Genomic DNA, 23,522 nt, shown 5'->3' with positions numbered 1-23,522 from the left:
GGCATGAGCAAACACGATTAGCGCTGAAACACATGTGCCGAGCGCACGATGGCCTCAAGATGTGCACGGGCGGCTGGTAGGGCTGTGACGTGGCCGGCGGTGACACATGGTGATGGGGGGATAAAAAAAACAAAAAAACAAGACTTTAACCTCCATTTTGTAACAGTTATTGAACTGTTTTTTTTATTGAGTTATTTGAGCACTTCCGTCAGTGCAACACTACACTACAGCCTGTTAAACACTGAAATAAATATCAGTAAATATTGATAACCTAAAAAATATATTCGTTTTATATTTCCTGACAAAGATGTGTCATATAGCATGAGGACACGAGCAGGACAGACACAGTTCTAATATCTTCATGTTTTCTCCTGATGTTCAAAGCTACTGACACTTGTTGTAAAAGGTCTGAAGAGCGAACAGTGTCCAGACATTTAGGCGACGCTTGATTTTCTGCTGCCAGAGAAAGACAAACTAAAGTGAAAAATAACGTGAAATGCGCTATACAAATAAACTTGCATTACCATAATAACAAGCACAAACTGTGTTACATAGAATTTGAAGAGCGAGCAAAAAGGCCTTTTATATTCGCATTTTTACTGCGGTAAAGTAGAAGAAACACTGTAGGACGAATTAAAAGCGAACCAAAGGAAGAAACGTTTATAATCCACTGGGAAAATGGGCGAGACGAGAGTGAAGATTTGGGAAGAGAAACAAGATGTTTATTTCTCTGATTATACGCTGATAATCGGGTGACCAGATCGCAAAACATAATACAAAGCCGACAAAGCTCAGATTTATGGGCTCACGTGACGTATCTCTCTCAGTCGGCACACGAATCCAATGTTTCCATGCCTTCAATGTAACATTTCATTTATAACTTATTATTTCTTTTGTAATCGAAGCTTTGTGCTTCACTCGTTCACGTAAAACAGCATTCACGGACAAAACAATATGTGCTGCTCGATGCGGTTGTGAAGTGTACGCTAGTGTCTGGTGCCGGACACTGCACTGACCTGAGTTGGGCACGATCAGATGCCCTCCGAGAGCGTTGAAGGAGCCGAACGCGGTGCAGGACGGGTCCCAGGAGCGCACGAGTGTGTGTGTGCGCCGGCTCATGGTGTCGGCCTCCATCAGCGCGTGCGGGAGCTTGGGAGAGACTGTGGACGAGACGTCGGACAGGTCCTCCTGCGGCGTCACCAGACCGGACGAGTTGTACACCTTGATCTTCAGGTTGGGCAGCGGGTCCAGCAGAGGCGAGTTGGTCATGGGGATTTTGTCGGCCACGTCGTGGAGCGCGTAAACCGGTCCTCGGTACAGGGCCGCCGCTGACGTCAGGTCAGGAGGAGCCGCCAGCAGATCAGCTACACACACACAGATCAAATACAGCACTGGTTATAATATACGTACAATATTTCATATTTAAAATGACAAATTAAATAAATTAAATCAAAATCTGATAATATAATGTTCAAGTACATTAAGAAAATTAGGAAAATAAAATAAATATATTGACGTTAAATATAATAATAAAGAGTCACATGATCCTTCAGAAATCATTCTAATATGATGATTTGATGCTCAAGAGACATTTATGATTATTATCAGTGTTGAAAACAGTTATTTACATTTTTATTTCATGATGCTATGATGAATAGAAAGTTGAAAAGAACAGCATTTATCTGAAATCTAAAGCTTTTGTAACATTAAACACTACCGGTCAAAAGTTTGGGGTCAATAAGAATTTTTATTTTATTTTTGGGGGGAATAAATAAAATAAATCAATACTTTTATTCATCAAGGATGAATTAAACTGATCAAAAGTTACAGTAAAGACATTTATAATGTTAGAAAATATTCTATTTTAAATAAATGCTGTTCTTTTGAACTTTCTATTCGTCAAAGAATTAAAAAATAAATAAATAAATTGTACAAAACAGTTTTCAACATTGAAAATAATAATGAATGTTTTTTGATCATCAAATCCTCATATTAGAGTGATTTGTGAAGGATCATGTGACACTGAAGACTGGAGTAATGATGCTGAAAATTCAGCTTTGATTACAGGAATAAATTAAAATATATTAAAATAGAAAACAGTCATTTTAAATTGTAATAATATTTCACAATAATACAGTTTTTTTTTTTTATTATGAAATAAATGCAGCCTTGGCGAGCAAAAGAGACTTTTTAAAAACATAAAAAATCTTACAGATCTAAAACTTTTGACCAGTAGTGTATATATATATATATATATATATATATATATATATATATATATATATATATATATATATATATATAGATATATTTTTTTTTTTTTATATAAAACGGTTAGTTCCAACTCTGATATTAACGATAAAACACGGCTATGACCGCTTCACCCAACGGTTCCCTGTATCACTACACACACCCATAGCAACCACTCTTAGCAACGTAAACACATGTTCTCATTGATATTGTTCATTATAGCTAGAGTGGAGTATTGAGAGATCGAGTAAGCGAGAGTTCCTGCATTTACAGTAGATACAGCATTTTCCTTCAGCTCAGTCCTATATTCATAATAAAGAAATCAGTTTGAATGTCCGCTGCAATATCTTGTCCTTTTAACAGTTAAGGGGTTTTCCCCGAGCCTATAGTCATCTGTCAGTCACTTCTCTGTGTTCACAAGTTTCAGACCTTTCAATATAAAAGTCTTCTCTACTGACTGTCTTTGCCGCCATCTAATGGAGAAATAATGTGTGTAACTTCTGTTGCTGTTTACGGCCAGGGACTATTTCTTCCAGCGGAAGGAAGGCTTTACTTCATAAAAATTGCATAGATACATATTTTTCGGCTATAATATTTGTGTTGTGTGGTAACCGTTTTATAAAAGCAATAAGGTACTCGAGGCTAGCACTGTATGGATCAAAAATGTGCATCAAAGTTGTCCTAAGACAAGAACGGTTATTGTTCAAAATTCATGTTCAACTTTGATGAAAAGTTTTGATCCACTTCAAATGTTGACTACTGTATATATATATATATATATATATAAAAAAAAAAGTGTTAATCAGAATAAAGCTGAAATAAAAACAATATGAAATCAGTTGAAGTAAAGTAGTAAAATAAGCAGTAAAATTACTGATTGGAAATAAATAAAAACTGAACTAAACCTAAAACTGAAAAAAAAAAAAAAAAAAATCTAAAATATATTAATATATAAAAAAAACTGAACTGAAAATATTCCTGATTTGATGCTCAAGAAACATTTCTGATTATTATCGGTTGAAAACATTAAAGTTTCATATTTGTGTGGAATCAGTGATATTGTATTTTTCAGGATTCTTTGATGAATAGAAAGTTCAAAAGAACAGCATTTATTTGAAATAGAATATTTTACTGTCGCTATAGTTTAATCTGTCCTTGATGAATAAAGGAATTAATTTTTTTCAAAACGAATCTTACTGACCCCAAACTTGTGAACTAAAGTGTATAAATATAAAAACTAATAAAAGGTACTTCGACATATTTATAAAAAATATAGTAGTATATAAATTATACTACAATAACACTGGTGTGATGAGACATTTTTTAGTTGGGTTTACATGTTTGCTCTCTCTCGCGCACACACACACACGTCTGGTTCACTATATTTGTGGGGACTCTCCATAGACTTAACGTTTTATACTGTACAAACTGTATATTCTATCTCCTTACACTAACCCTACCCCTAAACCTACCCATCACACACACACACACACTAAACCTACTCATCACACACACACACACACACACACACACACACACACACACACACACACACACACACACACACACTAAACCTACCCGTCACAAAAAACTTTCTGCATTTTTACATTTCCAAAAAAAACTCATTTTGTATGATTTATAAGCTTGTTTACCCATGAGGACCTCAATTTAGGTCCCACTGTGACACGAGTCCCCATGAGTCTTTGTGCACTCAGGTTGGAAGTCCCCACCGGGATAGAAAAACATGAGCACACACACACACACACACACACACACACACACACACACACACACACACACACACACACACACACACACACACACACACACACACACACACGCACTCTCTCATTGGTCTAAAACGCTTAGTGCAAACCTGTTTAGCACATGCTGGTAAAGCATTATTAATGCATCTGAGGAGAATCGAGTCCCTATTATTTGCGCTATGATGAAGCGCTTCTCCCTGAAGAGCGGCGTATATTCAGAGGCATCATTAGTCTTTTCCTCGTTACGGTCTTCATCCAGACTCAGAGGGCATCGGGATCGACACCGATCCTTCACAGGTACACGCATGAATATTCATGAGATCGGGCCCGAACGCACAGCACGCGACTCGTAACCTGACACCGCTAACGATTCTCTGCATCCGTGACTGTCTACCGCTGAGACCTGCAGGTCGAGGAGAGGTCACCAAACACACGATCACACACATCACCTGTTGAGTTCACTTAAGGGGGAATCTGGGCTTTCACATTCAGTTCTAGCCAATTAAAACGCCATATCACTCTAAACATACTCACTTTAATTTCATACAAAAGAAGATATTCTGATGAGCATTTGGGTTGTAGAGAACATTGGTCCCCTATGACTTTCATTAGATGGACAATCTTTTGTAACCCATTTTTGTATTAATATTTTGAATGTTTTTATTTTTATATTTTCTGTTTTCATTTTCATTTTAGTTAAATTTTGAGTAATTTAGTTGGTTTTATTATTTTATTTATTGTATTTTATTGTGATATTTTTAAATAAATATGTCTATATAGATTTTATAAAAAATGTATTTAGATTTAGTACATCAAGTAAATGAAAATGAGAAATGTTGCCTTGGCAACTAGATGAATTTATATATATATATATATATATATATATATATATATATATATATATATATATATAAAACTTAGAGGGCATTGTATTTTTCAGGATTCTTCGATGTATACTATATATAAAATTGTAATATTATTTTGAATATATATATATAAAAAAAATTTTTATTTTATTTGTTTATTTTATTTTATGTTTTCAGTTTATGTTATGTTACTATATCAAACCTGGAAAATAAAAAAGTCATACAACTTTAAATTCAGGTTTCCCATTTATATATATATATATATATATATATAACAAAATTTTTAAATGAAATAAATGATTTTAAAATATAAATAAATAAATAAAATATCCAAATAAAAAAACATTTGTTTACCTGCATGTCATGTGACCATTAATCAACATAAAACAAAACAAAAAACAGGAACATGTGAAAGTGTCATCAAATTATTGAAATATTCACTTAAAACCTCAGCGAGAACAAGTAAATATTTTAGCTCAAAGATGTTCAATGGGCAAAAATCAGTAATTATTGTGTTTTCATAATTGATGATCGCTGTGGCCTCCTGATGTGTAAAGTGCAAACGCTGATGTGTTTCGAGATTCTCAAACCTGTTTCCCGATTCCGGCTCTTTCCCCTGTGTTTACCACAACACCTTCCGCCCGCGTAACTCAGGCTGATGGGTAATTAACACTCAGTGTGCCAGACAGACGAAACTAATTACCCCGTCATGATAACTTGCAGATTGCCTTCACATCAAGCTGACAAGCATCCTAATAGCAGGAAACTCAAACGTCTTCGAGTTATGAGCATCTCCTTCGTTCTCTTCACGTCAGCGAGACTCTGACACACATCAATTCTCCATCTGCGCTCGCATTCATCACCGGCAAAATGATCTGTCACTTCCTTTATCATTACAGTGACATTGACACATAAAGAGAAATGTCATAAGTTCAGTGACGACAGAGGCTGGACTGCGACGGCCCGTATTTTCAGGAAATATGAAACTAGTCAAACGAGTAGCTTCAGTTCATCTCACACATATCAGAAATATATAGACCCAATAAAACCACAATAAAATATTGATATAATCGGTGTGCACATGTTGGGCGGAATAGTAGTTATTAAAAAAAATCACATATCCAGCATCCGGTTGTGTCACTTATGACATTTGTGTGTCACTGCAATGATAAAGTGACTGATCATTTCTACTGGTATTTACACTACCATTCAAAACTCTCTTCTGCTCACTAATGTGATCAAAAATACACTGAAAACAGTGAAATATTATTACAATGTAAATCATCTGTTTTCTATGTGAATATATAGTAAAGTGTCATTTATTCCTGTGATCAAATCACTCTAATATGATGATTTGATGATCAAGAAACATTTATGATTATTATCAGTGTTGAAAATGATTCATATTTGTGTGGAAACTGTGATGCACTTTATTTTTCAGGATTCTTTGATGAATAGAAAGTTCAAAAGAACAGCATTTATTTGAAATGGAAGCTTTTGTAACATTATAAATGTCTTTACTATCACTTTTGATCAGTTTAAGATCCTTGTTGAATAAAAGTATTCATTTTCTTGAACGGTAGAAATAAAAATAAATTGACCAGTTCACCATCACATCTAACTGTGACTCATTCATGCTCTTCTACACTCATAAAGAGTCATTTCTAGCCAATGAAATTGACAATATATTCACTATGACTGTTTAAGGCCTGGAAATCTGGGGAAATGTGGTCCCGTACCTGTGCGAGCCGTCTTGATGTTGACCGGCTGGAATCCTCCGTTGAGTGCCGATGAATCCATGATGTCCGAGTCGAAGTCCCGGTGGTTCTTCCGGTACACGAACAGCGCCACGATGACGGAGATCACCAGACACATGATGACTGCGATGACGATTCCCACGTAAAGAGCCACATCATCTGTGCTGGGGGCCGCTGGACACACACACACACACACACATTTTATTAAAGCTGTGTTAAATTAGGAGGGAGATTCTATCTAGGGTCTAATATCCTCACTGATCGCTCAGATATTAATAACTCAAGACTTCATTAGTGTCCAGTGAGCGAGAGGAACCGGTGATGTATTGATAATGTGCTGACGAAACATCTCACACTCATGTAGCCGGTACACACACACACACACACACGTGCTGATGGGAAACAGCAAACAAACATTTAACAAGAACTTTTATATCTCACATCATGCTATAATGGACACTAGGACTGGGTCATGTGATCAACTGAGTGTATATCATCCAATCAACTTCAAAACCAGTCACATGGGTCAATTTTTTTAAATTTAGATTAATACATCAAATGAAAGCTTTCCATTGATGTATGTGTTGTTAGGATAGAACAATATTTGGCCGAGATTATATATATATATATATATATATATATATATATATATATATAAAAACACACACACACACACACACACACACACGTATATGCACTGTATACACACACACACACATATATATATATACACACACAAACAATGAATCGACAGTTCTTGAAGCTGATTGGTTAATAAAGCTGTACCCATGATGTATCGTAATGCAAGGTTTGTCACACACCTAATAGACACATAAATATACAAATGCTTGTGAAATAATGTTAAATTTACTGTAAGAGCGATGAATGCAAAGGGGAAAAAGTTGTGTTATGAGAAAGACAGATACACACACACACAAGAACACACGTGTGTGTGTGTGCACGTGTGCGTGTGTGTGTAAAGTGAATGAAGAGTATGAGGATATGCTTCAGATCGATCTGGCCTGACTGTGTTTCCGCACTTCATCATGGATCACGTCTAGAAATCAGACATGTTCCCCCGCTCACGTGTGCCGTCACTCCTCACGTCTATTCCACCCTCGGCTCTTCCCGTCTCGGGGAAAAAGTCCCAATGATTGTGTGGAATGGAAACTTTGACAAGCCATCATTAGAAGCAATACTTTGCCCTCATTTCCATAGAAACAGTCCTTTTGTCCCCCTGATAATTGTGAAAAATGCAATTTCCTGTCAAAGCAGTGACAAGTGTGGAAACGTGTGCAATATAAAGGTGTCCGACAGGCGACAGGCACGTCTCTGCAGACGCGGACATCGATCCCTGCATCGATACGAGCGCAGGCGCAGGAAAACTCCTGTCTGAACAATTAAACCTGCGCATGTTCCTGATTCACTGCTTTGTGCTCGTATTGAACGCTCCGAGACGAGAGACTGAACACGGGATGAATGTGAAACACACTGTGACACTGATCCACCACAAGAGGGCGCTCTTACACACAGGCATTCACTCAACTCATGCATTCATAAAAATAGTACTTGTGCTCTCCCTGTGTGTGCATCTTCTGCATGCTTTTATCATCTTATTGATTCATTGAGATCAAACTGCCCGGAGCTGCACTGAAAAAAATAGTTTTTGATTATTCTTTTTTTATTTTGATTAAATACCTAAAAATAATCCTCTAAACAATAAATTGATCTGAAAAGCAACACCACTTTTTTTTATTTTATAAGAATGTATTGTAATACGAGTGCACTGGTAGATTTTTTCACTCTGAAAAATAAGTAAAAGAAATAGTGAGAAAAACAGATTTATTTTCAATAAATGTCAGATAAAGTCTACAGCAGTGTTGCTTTCGAAGTAAACCACCTCGTGTTTATCTTTAATACACTTGAAAATAAAGTGTACATTTTACTCTGAAATTGCTGGCAAATGTCACAACTAATTACAAAGAAACGGCAGGTGACGCATTGAATTAAATGTGAAATTAAATGCAAAATATGTTTTCTCCAATAATCTTAACCTTTTTTTTTTACAGTGACCTATTTTATAAACAGCAAAACTCCAGCATAAGCCCTCAGTAGGCGTCAGCAGTGTGCAGTGTGTGGTGTGTAGTGTGCAGTGTGTAGTGTGTAGTGTGCAGTGTGTAGTGTGCAGTGTGCAGTGCTGGTGATATAAAGGAAGTATTCAGCAGCACTGAGTGTCTGTCGACTCAATTATGTATATTGGTTTATGAGCGAGCAGTAATAACCTGATGTGGTTAAAGAGAACAAGCTTTAATTCAGATGAGAAGTACAGGACCCAGCAGCTCTCCAGTCTGAGGCCCTTCTGTGATTAAACACTGTGTGTGAGTGAAGCTGGACACTGTGTGTGTGTGTGTGTGTGTGTGTGTGTGTGTGTGTGTGTGTCGCCTGTGTGTGAGAGAAGCTGGACACTGTGTGTGTGTGTGTGTGTCGCCTGTGTGTGAGTGAAGCTGGACACTGTGTGTGTGTGTGTGTGTGTGTGTGTGTGTGTCGCCTGTGTGTGAGAGAAGCTGGACACTGTGTGTGTGTGTGTGTCGCCTGTGTGTGAGAGAAGCTGGACACTGTGTGTGTGTGTGTGTGTGTGTGTGTGTGTGTGTGTGTGTGTCGCCTGTGTGTGAGAGAAGCTGGACACTGTGTGTGTGTGTGTGTGTGTGTGTGTGTGTACTTGTACAACTATCTTTGTGAGGACCAGTTTGAGTTTTAGACCATTGGAGTGAGGACAAAGAGAGTAAAGTGAGGACATGTTGGCCGGTCCTCAGTTTCTGAGAGCCTTTAAAGGCCTGTTTGAGGGTCAAGACTTGGTTTTAGGGATAAGGTTATAATGAGGTTAAGGGTCGGTTTAGGGTCAGGGGTCGGGTTAGGCACTTAGTTGTGATGGGTAAGGTTAGGGTAAGCGGCTAGAGATTGCATTGTCAATGAATGTCCTCATAAAGATAGATGTACAAGAAAGTGTATGTGTGTGTGTGTGTGTGTGTGTCTCCACTGTTAAAGGTAACAGTAATTAAAGTCATGATCAGCTGCACGGCCCCTGGTTGAGTTTAATCTCAGTGATACTCCAGATTAATCTCACTAATGTGACGCTGCCCTCCAGACCCGACGCTCCGACCCGCGGTTCACTAATACTGTGGTTCACGAATACTAATATTTACTAATAATCATTTTAAAACATATCAAGCTTTTATTTGGGCTGAAAACCTTCTCTTTTATGGTTTATAGTCGCTTCTCATCGCACACTTGGGAATATTTCCGTCTCACGTTGCGTCCCAAACTCAAACCTGTACGACTTTCCTCACAAAAGCAGATGTTTAGCAGAATCTGCTTATTTCCCATATAATTAGCACTGATTATGATTTATAAGGTTTAAAAATGACAAAAAAAACCCCCTCCTTTTGTAAAAGAAGGAAGCTGAGTGCAGGACTGGAACAATGTGAAAGTGAATAAATCACAATTTTCTTTTTGTTTTGGCTGAACAATTCCTTTGAAACTAGGAATTAAATGAGAACTTTAAATTAAGTTCCCATTTAAAGTTGCGCTCATCTTCTCTTCCCTATTGTTCCGTATATCCGAGTGAAACGCTTCTGGAACAAGAACAAATGTGGGCGGGGCTTGATTTTGTGCGTGGGGAATTGATTGGATGGTTGTGGTTTGCTATTGGCTGATCTCATGTGAGTGACAGGTTGCCCCGCCCACATCATCAGAGAAGAGATGCTGCGAGAGGAAGATATTCTGAGTCAAGATCACCAGGTAAGCCTTCAAATAAAAATGTATATTTTGAATATGCGTCAAATTTGTAAAAAACAACAACTGCACATTCAAATGCAAAAACAGTGCATTAGAATATTTGGTGTATAAACCACCTGACGCGGTTTGTTCTTGTTAGCTCATCCAGTACAGCGCGATGCGGATGCGTTGTTCATTTGAGTAAAATGGCGGGAAAAGGCTTTCATCAGCTGTAACACTGTCAACAGAAGCGCTCAGCACTCGCTCACATCAAGATGAGCGTCTGGGGTTTTTGATGCAGTGAGTAGAAGTGAGTGCTTCTGAATGCCAGTTTGTTATTGTGTGTGTTCATATAGTTCATTACGCTGTGTGTGGAAGAGTGTTTACTCAGGTTACTGATGCACTTACTCAGTTTATGCACTATTGTAACCTAATTTTCCATGCATGAACATTAAAGAAATTATATTTGATTTAAGAACAATTGTTTCAAAAGTTTATGCACTTTAAAGATGCAATGCTTGATTTGGTTTATATTCGTTTATATTCGCTTATTGCGCTCGCTTGCGCCCTCTTGTGGGCATAGGAGACTATACAGCACTTTTTTCCTCTAACATTAAAGCGATAGTTCACCCAAAAAATTAAATTAGCCCATGATTTACTCACCCTGAAGTCATCCTCGGTGTATATGACATTCTTCCTTCAGACGAATACAATCTTATGATGGACAGATGCACTTTTATTGACTTCCAAAGACACACACCCATTCACTGCCATTATAAAGCTTGGAAGAGCCAGGACATTTTTTAATATAACTCTGATTGTATTCGTCTGAAAGAAGAATGTCATATACACCTAGGATGACTTGAGGGTTAGTAAATCATGGGCTAATTTTCATATTTGGGTGAACTATCCCTTTAAAGGGATAGTTCACTTTGAAATTAATTTTTGATATGTTTTAGCTTACCTCAAGGGCATCCAAGATGTAGGTGTCTTTGTTTCCGCAGTAGTTTCAATTTTGATATTTTTAGGTCAAACCGTTCTTGTCTGTCAGTCATATAATGCAGGTCGATGGTCATTGTCTCAAAACACAAGCACAAAGTCCAAATTAAAACAATTCCCCATCGTCCAAATGAAACAATTCCCCATCATAAGTACACATTGATGGCCTAAGACACGAAACGAGCGGTTTGTGTGAGAAAACGAACAGTATTTATATCGTTGTTATCTCTTGAAAACAGCACACGTCCAAATGATCTGACGGGGCGGGTATAGATATATACATAGATGTCGCCTTGGCTACGGTTTCGTTCCAATGAACTGCAGTAGGCAAGGCGACATCTATGTATATATCTATACCCGCCCCGTCAGATCATTTGGACGTGTGCTGTTTTCAAGAGATAACAACGATATAAATACTGTTCGTTTTCTCACACAAACCGCTCGTTTCGTGTCTTAGGCCATCAATGTGTACTTATGATGGGGAATTGTTTCATTTGGACGATGGGGAATTGTTTTAATTTGGACTTTGTGCTTGTGTTTTGAGACAATGACCATCGACCTGCATTATATGACTGACAGACAAGAACGGTTTGACCTAAAAATATCAAAATTGAAACTACTGCGGAAACAAAGACACCTACATCTTGGATGCCCTTGAGGTAAGCTAAAACATACCAAAATTTATTTTCAAAGTGAACTATCCCTTTAAGCATTGCCTTTAGAATTTGAATTCGAATGTTGCTAATATTTAATAAAGAAACTGGAATTTAGCTTTTCAGCCTATTACCAGGAACATGAATTTAACACAATAATGATGTGCACTGATAAATAATTTATGAAAAACACTGCAATATTCCATTAAAAACAAGAATTGTCAATTTTGATTTAATGGAGGCTTTCAGACCCGAGTTCCTCCGGGCTCAGTCGAGCCGTTTGAGGATGGCATGAGTTCAGGGATGGGAGAGGAACTGATCCCATCGATCGGCCCGTGATCTCAGGAGCGAAGAGAGGCCGGCGAACGGGGTTTGATTATCTGACACACTCTGAGCTCGACGTTTCCACGCACGGTCACACACACACACACACACACCGCATCCCAAATGAGCGAGAGAGACCTGAGCAAATGCTAAAATCTATTCCTGGTCAGTCGGCTGACATGGATACTCCCTCATTTCTCTGCAAACAGAGGATCTTCTGTATTATTCATAAACTTCCATCTTTAACAAAGATATCAGGGTAAATGATGACTCTCTACAGGAGCATAAAGCCACTCATATTCTGGTCCGTATGGATGCGGAGAATCGAGCCGGAATGATGAAAGTCCAGCGATATCATGATCTACCCGTGAAACCCTCCCGTCCGGCCGAGCACTTTGATGATAAAGCGGCACACACACACACACCAGGGGTGAGCATTAAAATGTATTGCTGAGATTAATATGCTTCTTTGAACATGAGGGACTGTAGGTAGAGCAGAGAGAGAGAGAGAGAGAGAGAGAGAGAGAGAGAGAGAGAGAGAGAGAGAGAGAGAGAGAGAGAGAGAGAGAGAGAGAGAAATGAAAAGGATTATTGAGCGGTTGCACTGGAGAGGCGGGCGAGACACACACATTTCCTCAGCCAGCGATCACAGCGATCATGTGTGAAAGAGACGCCCAGGGCTTTAAGGCCGGAGAAGAGCCACACCAAACACACACACACTTCATAGAGGAATTTAAATTGTGATGCGGCTTGAACCTGTATCAGGTGGTCTAAGCTAGTCTAAGATATTCTCCCATACAAGTCCCAAACCCCTCGAAGACCAGCTAAACAAACAAAACTGCGAGAGCAAATTACATTAGATTAGACAGTCTAAGGCGGTTTGATGGTCTAAGATGGTCTATGATGGCTTAGATGTTCTCCCAGGCTTAACACAAGTCTAAAACTAGCAAAACAGACCAGACCAGGTGGCTAGTCGGAGGTAGTTTGTTCATGTAGTTTGGAACATTTTGCTTATACCAAGCCTGAGAGTCCATCCAAAACCATCTTACGCCATTTTAGACCAGCAAACTACTTTAGACTCAAGTCTATGATGGTTTGGTCCCCCAGTCTGGTCTGTTTTGCTGGTCTAAGCTGGTTTAGTTTGTCACCCAGGCCTAACACAAATCCCAAACACCTCTAAACCGCTAAACCGACCAGACTCGACAGTCTAAGGTGGATTGCTGGTATAAGCTGGACTCCCAGTCTTGATACAAGCCCTAAAACCCTTTTAAACCAGCAAAACAGACCAGACTAGGTGGCCAAACCACCTTAGACTGTCTAGGTCAGGTAGTCTGGTCTGTTTTGCTTGTATTAAGCCTGTCTCTAAGTCAGCTTAGACTGGTAAACCACAACCATACGGTGGTTTGAACACCTGGTCTGGTCTATTTTGCTGGTCTAATCTGGTTTAGATGGTCGCCCAAGCTTGACACAAGGCCAAAACCGCTCTAAAACCACCAGATTTGGTGACCAAACATTCTTAAACCAAGTTTTCTCAGCACTCAAACACTCTTGAGAGGGAAAGAGATGGTATGAACGGAGACAAAGAATAAAAGGGAGGAAATAAGGAAGGTTTGGAGACACATGCAAACAGAAATCAATGAAATGAAGGACTCACATGGATGAGGCAGAGCATTGCTCTTGTCTGTGTGTTCGGAGGACTTCTGATATAAGGAACCTTTGGGATAAAGAGAGGGAGGGATGGAGGGTGAGGGATGAAAATCAAATTCAACACAATCGGATTGAACAAAATCAAACAAGCCAAACAAAGACATGAGTGATGACGGCAGCAGAGGGCGATTCTTCTCCATTTGGTGTCACTTCCAGCCTGGACTCTTTTCCGCAGATAAACGAGGGAACGCCACCATCCGTCAGACGAGTTTTAGTGCTTCATTAGGACTAACGAGCGAGCGGGATAGATCGCTTTAAGCTGATAAACAGTCAAAAGCACTCGCAGCCTCACATCTGACACACGGACATGAGGAACGGCCTCTCCGCTGCATTCTGGGAGCTGACGCTATTAGATCAGAGACGCCCGCTAATGTAGCATGAGGAACGGCCTGACGTCACATCAACGACCCGACCACGCAAGGATATCTGCATATCATGCATTCGGCCTGCGTGGAAATGAAATGGTCCAATGGGGTGGTTTTCCTTTTCCTGTTCCGATGCATTTCCTATGGAAGCTCATTACCACCACATAAGAACAACAATCATGAGAGGATGACTTAAAAAGACAAAATTATGAGATAAAGTAAAAAAAAATAAGTTGAAATTCTGACTCAAGTCGAAATGATTGAAATTGCAACTTTCTATGTCATAATTATGATTTGTCCATTTTTAATCTAAATTTTGACTTTTTGTCAATTATGAGTTAAGTCAGAATTTCGTCTTGTGCTCATTTTCGACTTTCATAATTTTTATGCCAATTTCAACTTAGTATGTCATAATTTCAACTTTCAATATTGTAACTTTTTGAAGTCAGAATTTTGACGTCAATTTCCACTTTTTTTGTCATAATCAAGACGTCTCATAATTTCGACAATGTCAATTCCAACTTTTGTTTTTGTTATAAATTCGACTATTTATGACTTCTTGAAATCACATTTACGACTTAAGTCATAATTTTGACTTTTTCAACATGTTGTAATTATAACTCATTTTGAATTATGTCCATTTCAATTTTGGGGGGAGCAAATATGACTTAGTATGCCATAATTCCAACTTTTCATCTCATAAATATGACTCGACATATCATAATATCAACTTTTTTTATGTGACAATTATGAACAAAAGCAGGATTTGCTTCTAAAGTGGTGAAAATGGGCTTCCATAACGTCCTACTGGAAAAGAATGGTGGCACATAAATAAATATACACAAACAAAAGACGATACAGTCCTATTTGGATGTAGAAAACAGTCAGACGGAGACAGGAAGATCCATCGATGGACAGAAAATCAATGCGCTGATGGATGGAGCGTTTATGTGCATGAAAACGACAGAGATGTTGTGCTGCGAGGAACTCGTGTGACCTTTGACCCCGTCCGCTGTGCGTCTCCCTGAAACGACCCGGTCAATCTCACAAACAGATGTTCAGCTCACATTACAGACCAAAATGAAGACGAAAAAGAAAGAAATTGTATTATATAAACGCAATGAAATATGATTATTTTCAATTAAACATTTAAATTCATTTACATATTTACAGCAACAACAAATACACGAGTACAACAAACACTACCGTGATGATGAAAATCATGATGTTTTTTTTGCTGTCGCATCATATGAAATGGAAATATTAGATTTCATACAGCAAAAAAATTGGGACGAGATTTAGTTTCTGGGAGAAGAAAAAGCCGTGTTTGCCCTTGTGTTTGTCGTGCCCTTTTCCGTGGATCGATATGTCAAGAAAATGTCATCTGTCTGCGCGTTAAGTAACCAAAGCCCAGAAAAGCAACATCATAACAAAGCAAGACAGCCGAAGCTGCACACAAACACAGCGGGAGGGCGGACCGATCGAGGTTACAACTGCACAGCCAAATCCAGAAGACGACTTCAAATTCAATCTGACCTGCACCTGAAACACAATTTGAGCACTTTACAAACTCAAAAAGCAAATAACTTTCTCTCAACACATTTGAAACTCGCACTGGAAGATCGGCGGTGCCATTAACGCAGACAAAAGCGCTCCGTAAATGCTTTCTAACGGCATGAACTCACGGTTCTGAAGGACGAGCTGAGTTCACGTATCAAATGTAATTCATGTCCAATGATATTTGCAATAATGTGAGCTTTCAGATAATGTGGATTCCAGATAAACGCCCAGTGTAATGGTCATTAGCATGCACATAAGTGGTTTCACCCTTTTAGCTGGAGAAAGGGGAAAATCAATCAAGGGAAGTGAGCCTAAATCTATAGCGTTATGGGTTTTATATTCCCCGCAAACTAGCCATCAATCTGACCAGAAGTAATGCTCCCACAATGCATTTCACTGGGAAAATAGGACGATTCAAATGGCAGAGAAATGACTTCAATATCTGAGATTACGGCGTTTCCTGAAAGCTGCTTTAAAAGCTCAGTTAACAACTCAACTAAATCACTTGACCACCGAGAGAGCCGACCACAATACACAATCATGTTTTCCAGCACAAATATCCAAATACTCTTAAATCAAGATACATTTGCTGGAGACTTTAAGTCTTGTGTAATGAAAAAATAATCAGAATGACGTGAGTTTGTGCACAGGGAAAACAAGATATTCTGACTCCATTGACAGATATTTGTTCTTAATGTTTTAAGCATATGGTTAATTTTCAGAAAACAAACCTTATTATCTTAGTTTCTCTAGTTATGCATCTTGATTTAAACATGTTAGGGTTAACAAGACAGAAACACTGAGGAAGAACTTTATGTTTTAGGACGTGCATTACAGCAAAAGCAAATCTTGTGTTTTATTGCATTCTGATGCATTGAAACTGAGCTTGTGAACCTGATGAAGAAACATCAGACACACACAGGCGGACGATTCCTCCGAGACTCTGATCAATACACTCGCTCATCATTTACACGCCACATGAAACTGGTAATTAGATTCCTGATTATCATTAACGACGTTTGATTCAATCTGCTCTGCATCTCTGCGACCTCTGGTCATTTCATTTTCATGACCTAATCAAAATGAATATGAAACTCAACGTTTATTAAAACAAACGCTCTCGCTGCTTTTTTTCCCCGTGTCGCCCTCGACAGACGCATTTATTACTGAGGAAACGTTTTGTTTTTGCATTTCCAAACTGCAGTTGTGATGTAATTTCAAGCTCGTGTGCTGGCAGAGAGAGAGAGAGAGAGCGAGAGAGAGAGAGAGAGAGAGAGAGAGAGAGAGAGAGAGAGAGAGAGAGAGAGAGAGAGGAGAGAGAGAGAGAGAGAGGAGAGGAGAGAGAGAGAGAGCGAGAGCGCGAGAGAGAGAGAGAGAGAGAGAGAGAGAGAGAGAGAGAGAGAGAGAGAGAGAGAGAGCGAGAGAGACACGAGTGAAGGGAGGATTAGCAGATAAACACGGGACGCTTCAGAAGAGGGAAACGTTTCGTTTCAAATCTCCTCTGGCCTTCTCAACCTCTGCATGTATAATCAATGCCGAACAGCAGAGAATCCAGTTACTGTTTACTGGAGGCGCTGAACAGAAAAACACGACTTTTACATCTGTAACGGAAACAGATCCCCATCCTGACCACAGCTGGAACACTTCGGATTTTCCCACCGGTTTGTTGGAGCCTTTTTTTATCATTTACTCCCAGTGGTGGAGCGTAACAAAGCATTGACCCATTACTATATAGACTACTGTCTAAAAATATTAATTATGTTACCAAATTATACATAATTTGAAAGCTCTAAAGGGTTTAAGGGCCCTATTTTAACGAACTAAGCTCATGGTCTAAAGCGCCGGCTGCAAGTTCACTTAGGGCGTGTCCGAATCCACTCTTGCTAGTTTAACGACGGGAAAAATGGTCGGCGCTCCCGGCGCATAGTCTAAAAGGGTCGTCTCTATTCTCTTCATGAGTAATGGGTGTGTTCTGGGATTTACGTGCGTTAAACCAATCAGAGTCTCATCTCCCATTCCCTTTAAATGCCAGTTTTGCTGGCGCCATGGCAGATTCGCTATTTACATGATGGAAATTGATAGTGGAAAGACCGAACGCGTCTCCAGAGCGCAAACGGATCTGCTCGTGCGCATCTCTAAAGTGCACAAGCAGACCATATACGGGACAAGCCGGATTCACCATATCTTTATGTACACAATTATAATCTTTTACATTGTAATCCTTTTATTTTAAATATTTGGCATGTTTGTGTGCTGCTGTGCGTCCCTGTGTGTGTAATAAGCAGAGTTAGGGTTAGTACATTACACATTACTAACACGCTCTTTTAATAACAAAAAAAATATTGCGGCATTGACTTTAGCCCAGGTCTCAGTTGGTCAACGGCTCAGTCTATTTCAGTTCCTCAAAATAGCAACGCTCCAACAATGCTCCAGAACACACACTCGTTCTCAGACCAGCAGGCCATGGACACACAAATGAGCTATTTAAACAACGTGGCGCAGGACGTGAAAATGAAAACTGCGTCGGGCTGAAACTAGCAAAACACACTTGCGTCGCGCTGGATGTAAGATAGGGCCCTAAGTGTCAATCTGAGGTGTCTGTTTTACGATATAGATGCTCCAGCAACAGTAATATTGTGATTTGTGTAAAATCCCAACATGCAAAATCAAAACAGGACTTCATAACTTTGTTATGAAATAGTGATCGCAAGATCAATACAATCCATCGCATTTGGGTAAAATGAGAAACATCAAACTGCACCTTTTATTTGTCCACAATAGCATTAAATCCACTAAATATTGTTTATGTCAGATTTCGTCTGAACGTTTTGCAGTCTGAGTTTATGTTCTGAAACGCCATGATCGTATACATTAGACTCTCACAAACAAATGAGAAAAAAAAGTGTGTGTACTTTTATTTTGGGAAACGTTTACTTTTACTACATTCCATAAAAACATATCGTTCCTGGTTATTTCGAACTGAAAAAGAGCGATGTCTGATTCGTGATCGAGTTGATTCTGTTGAGTTGGTTTCACAAATCACACTGAATGATTCATTCATGAGTCGGACTGATTCAGTCGCTCGGTTGTTTGTGAACTAAATCTGCTGTAAAAAGTCAAATTTTTTAAACCCATTGAAATGCTTAAATGTGGACGTCGGTCGGTTCATCGGTTTTACTTTTAAAACTCAAGTACATTAAAAATCAAGTACTTTATGAGTTTATAATGAGTTTATAAGTTAAATGAATGAGTTTATTTAGTTAAAATGAGTTTATAAACGCATTCATACTCACTTAGTCATATTGTGTTTTTTACAAGACTGAGTAAATGATGACAGATCGATCATTTTTAGGTCAACTATCCCTTTTTAATGAATGAGCACCGAAGAATATTTTCTGTTTTCCCACTTACATGCGTTTAAAACATCTTCTGAAAGAGTTAAAGAATCATAAAACTGCTTCTCAACACATTTAATATTTGCCTTCACTAGGAAAACAGCTGAGAAAGTCTGACTGTGAGCATCTGTGATTTTCCTCTCTCTGTGACTCCTGTGCATTTTAAAATAGGGTCCAAATCATAGTAATCATAGATGTGGAGCAATTATAAAACTTTCTGTAAGTACGATATAATCCCTTATCATTATTTTAAATATAGCTGCTGCACGCTGGCCTGCGAGTGGAGTCATTACATCCAGGATCACATCACACGGGCTATATTTTACACTGCGGCCCACAGTCACATATTGTTTCTCCAACATCAACATCCTTTTCAACGTAATCTGTTAGATGACAACAGCTCTTCTGACGAGAGAAAACATCAGATCAGAAGCAGTAGCGGACAGGAGGACACTGAAGAGATCCAGGAGAAGTATATAAACATCCTTACACACACAAAAAAAACTGTGTAAGATAAGTATGAAAGCTTCTTTCCACCTTGGAATAAAAACAAAAAAAAAAGGGTAATTGCAACGTCTTATCTCCCAATTCTGACTTTTTTTCTCAGCATTTTGAGGTATAAACTTGGAATTGTGGAAAAAAAGTCTGAATTTTGAGATATAAACTCAGAATTGTGAGAAAAAAAGTCAGAATTTTGAGATATAAAATTTGGAATTGTGAGAAAAAAAAGAGAATTTTGAGATATAAACTCAGAATTATGAGGAAAAAAATTCTAAATTTTGAGACATAAACTGATAATTGTGTTAATAGTGACAAACTCAGAATTGTGAGAAAAAAACTGAATTGTGAGATAAACTCAGAATTATCTTTTTTGTTTTTTTCATTCAGTGTTGGAAAGAAGCTTCCATAGATAAGACCTGTTTTAAAATGAACAAATTAAGTTTATTTTTCTAATTCTATTGTTTCGTCTAATTTTAATCAAAAACCTCAGTATATTTGTTAGATATGAAGAAAACAGACGGTGAGGTAAAAATAAACTTAATTCAAGACACAAAACAGGACTCAATTGCTCTGATATGAAACCGAAACAAAAACACAGTGTTTATGCAGTGAAAGACAGATGGAGAGCTAGAAACGCTCTCTGAGGTGTGATCTGGGATTTCTGGATGCTGGAAAAGAAAGGTGTGTGTGGAGGAGAGCCTGTGGCAGCACTGCAAAAAAATGCTTTTATTACTTAGTATTTTTGTCTTGTTTCCAGTCCAAATAGCAAACATTTCTTAAATCAAGATGCATTTACTAAAGTAGTAAAATGACATAAGATATTAAGTCTTGTTTTCTGGGGATATAAATAAAAATTAAGTGAGTTTTTGCTTAAAACAAGCGAAATGATCTGAATGGGGTAAGAAAAATAATCTTCTTTCTGTTTGAATTAACATTATTTTTCTGACCCTATTGGCAGATCATTTTGCTTGTTTTTTAATTTTGATTAATTCCCCTGGAAAACAGGACATAATATCTCATGTAGTTTTACTCATCTAAGTTAGTAGCCTAAATGCATCTTGATTTAAGAATTTGTAGATATTTGGACTGGAAACAAGACAAAAATGTTAAGTAAGAAAAGCATGCTTTGCAGTGAGAGCTGTGACTGAGAGACACTCACTCTGCATACAGAGCCCATCTGTGCAGTTCTTGGACTGGAGAACCGTTCCCTCGCAGTCCTTCCCACCGTTCTTAGGAGCCGGAGCGCTGCATTCCCGGCGTCTCCAGTGAGTGCACTCCGTCCCACACGGAGACCATTTACTCCAGTCCGTCCACAGGCCGTCCACTGCATAAAGACACCAGAACACACTCATCAGTGTTCATGTTCATGACCAGAACATCCCATCCTTCTCAAGGGATTCATATTTACACTCGGCTGACGTGACCGACAGTCACATTACTGTTTCTCCAACACCTACTTTTATTTTAATCCACTCTGTTGAATGACAACATAAAGCATAAGAGAAAACATCAGATCAGAAGCAGCAGTGGACAGGAGGACACTGCAGACATCCAGGAGAAGTATATGGTAAACATGCTTACACACAAAAAAAAAATAGTAAGAAAAGTATGAAAGCTTGTTTCTGCCTTGGAATGAAAAAATATAAAGGGTAATTGTGACTTTTTATCTTGCAATAATAATCTTGCGTCTATTTTTGTGTCAAAAATAATTTTTAGATAAAACTTGGAATTGTGTGTGTGTGTGTGTGTGTGTGTGTGTGGGGGGGGTCTGAATTTTGAGATATAAACTCGGAATTGTGAGGAAAAAAAAGAGAATTTTGAGATATAAATTTGGAATTGTGAGAAAGAAAAGAGAATTTTGAGATATAAACTCGGAATTGTGAGAAAAAAAGAGAATTTTGAGATATAAACTCGGAATTGTGAGAAAAAAAAGAGAATTTTGAGATATAAACTCGGAATTGTGAGAAAGAAAAGAGAATTTTGAGATATAAACTCGGAATTGTGAGAAAAAAAGAGAATTTTGATATATAAACTCGGAATTGTGAGAAAAAAAAGAGAATTTTGAGATATAAACTCGGAATTGTGAGAAAGAAAAGAGAATTTTGAGATATAAACTCGGAATTGTGAGAAAAACAAGAGAATTTTGAGATATAAAGAAACGTGAGCCTCGTTGTGTTTCCGAAGTGTTACCTGGACACAGCGGGTTACAGGCCAGTTTCTGGATGGCCATTCCGTCACAGATTGCTCCTCCGTTCAGCGGCGCCGGATTGGTGCAGCTCCTCGTCCTCTTCTGATAGCCACGCCCACAGCGACTGCTACACACCGACCACTCGGTCCACGTCGACCAGCCGCCGTTCACTACACACACACACACACACGGGGAAAAAGGCAGGAAACGTTTATCAGAAGTTTCTAAAACGGTGTTCTCGTTTAAAAGCGCTCTCCGTCCACACTGGCGTTTTCAGGCGTTTCAGTGTGGATGAGAAACTTTAGGAAAACGCCTGAAAACACTAAATTCCCCTTTACAGCGCATGCGTAAACCCTCACACACGCTCACTGAGATGATACAGGCGGAAAAATGAGATAATAAAGTTATCGCGCAATTCTTCTGTCAGGATTATTTTATTTAGCAGAATATCTCAGCATTCACTGATCGTCCAGGTCGCTCTCACTCATCATCATGTGTTTGGTGTAAAACGCGACCGCTCTGATGTTTTACCGCAGGACAGCAAATGTGAGTAAATTCTGTTATATCTGCAGGACTGTGATATGAAGAGTGTGTGAAGGAACATATTTTAGCAACAGTGTGAAAGTGAATCGCACATAACAGACACAATACTGGTATAAACATCAATATCTATTGGTGCAACACGGGTCACGTGACTGAACTTACGTCATCGGTTTTAAATACCTCTGTTTCTCAGTCCACACTACAACACGGACACAGCGTTTCCACATTTATCCACTTTGGAGAGCGTTTTCAAAGAGCTTCGTTTTCATTAATAAAAGGCCGTCTCAGTGTGAGCGGAAGGACAAACCCGAGAGAGAAAGATGCGTTTTCAAACGAAACCGTATAAGTGTGGACAAGGCCTCAAACACTCGTTTATTCATTTGATGGAAAGTAAAACCAGACACACCCTGACACCGTCGCTAAGACTCATGGGAGTGATGCGTACAGCAGCGCTGATTCCTCTTTCAATCAATCAGCGAGACACGATTGGAGAGGCTGAGGAGAGAGATTGTCGCTTTGATACCGAAAGATTCTCAGTTTATCACAACAGCGAGTGATGAGCTCTTGAGTGGGAACCAGGAACGACACACTTGAAGGAATAATTCACCCCAAAATAAACGTTCTGTCATCATTCACTGCTCTAAACCTCCACGAGCGCATCTCTTCAGTGGAGCACAACAGCGGGACGCCTTTCTGGATAATGAAAGTGACTGACGCCATGCGAACAAATCGAAACATAAGCGACATCTGAAAGACAGAATAAGAGTAAGTGCATTTTCTGTCATTAAACTGATGACTTTAATCACAGAAAACGGCATATTCTGTGATGGGGACTGTAGGGGTGTAACGATGTAACATCACAGATTTGTGTTTG

General features: G+C 38.8%; 1 protein-coding gene across 2 annotated transcripts in view; it reads right to left on the bottom strand.

Annotated features, from left to right (window-relative positions):
- The window catches only part of unc5cb (unc-5 netrin receptor Cb), a 205,056-nt gene that overhangs the window by 24,989 nt on the left and 156,545 nt on the right, over positions 1-23,522 (bottom strand). The window contains exons 6-10 of one of the 2 annotated variants that reach the window (XM_084400255.1): positions 22,108-22,275; positions 21,077-21,241; positions 14,044-14,103; positions 6,622-6,813; positions 1,017-1,364 (exon numbers count right to left, since the gene is read on the bottom strand). In XM_084400255.1, the coding sequence (XP_084256381.1) occupies positions 1,017-1,364; positions 6,622-6,813; positions 14,044-14,103; positions 21,077-21,241; positions 22,108-22,275 (933 nt within the window). The remainder of the gene's footprint in view (positions 1-1,016; positions 1,365-6,621; positions 6,814-14,043; positions 14,104-21,076; positions 21,242-22,107; positions 22,276-23,522) is intronic. The other variant, XM_084400256.1, reaches the window with a different exon arrangement.

The sequence above is a fragment of the Rutilus rutilus genome (genome assembly GCF_951802725.1).
Source record: "Rutilus rutilus genome assembly, chromosome: 25".
NCBI classification, from domain to species: domain Eukaryota; kingdom Metazoa; phylum Chordata; class Actinopteri; order Cypriniformes; family Leuciscidae; genus Rutilus; species Rutilus rutilus.
The sequence above is the reverse complement of the archived record's forward strand: the minus strand, read 5'-3'. Positions and strand labels throughout refer to the sequence as shown.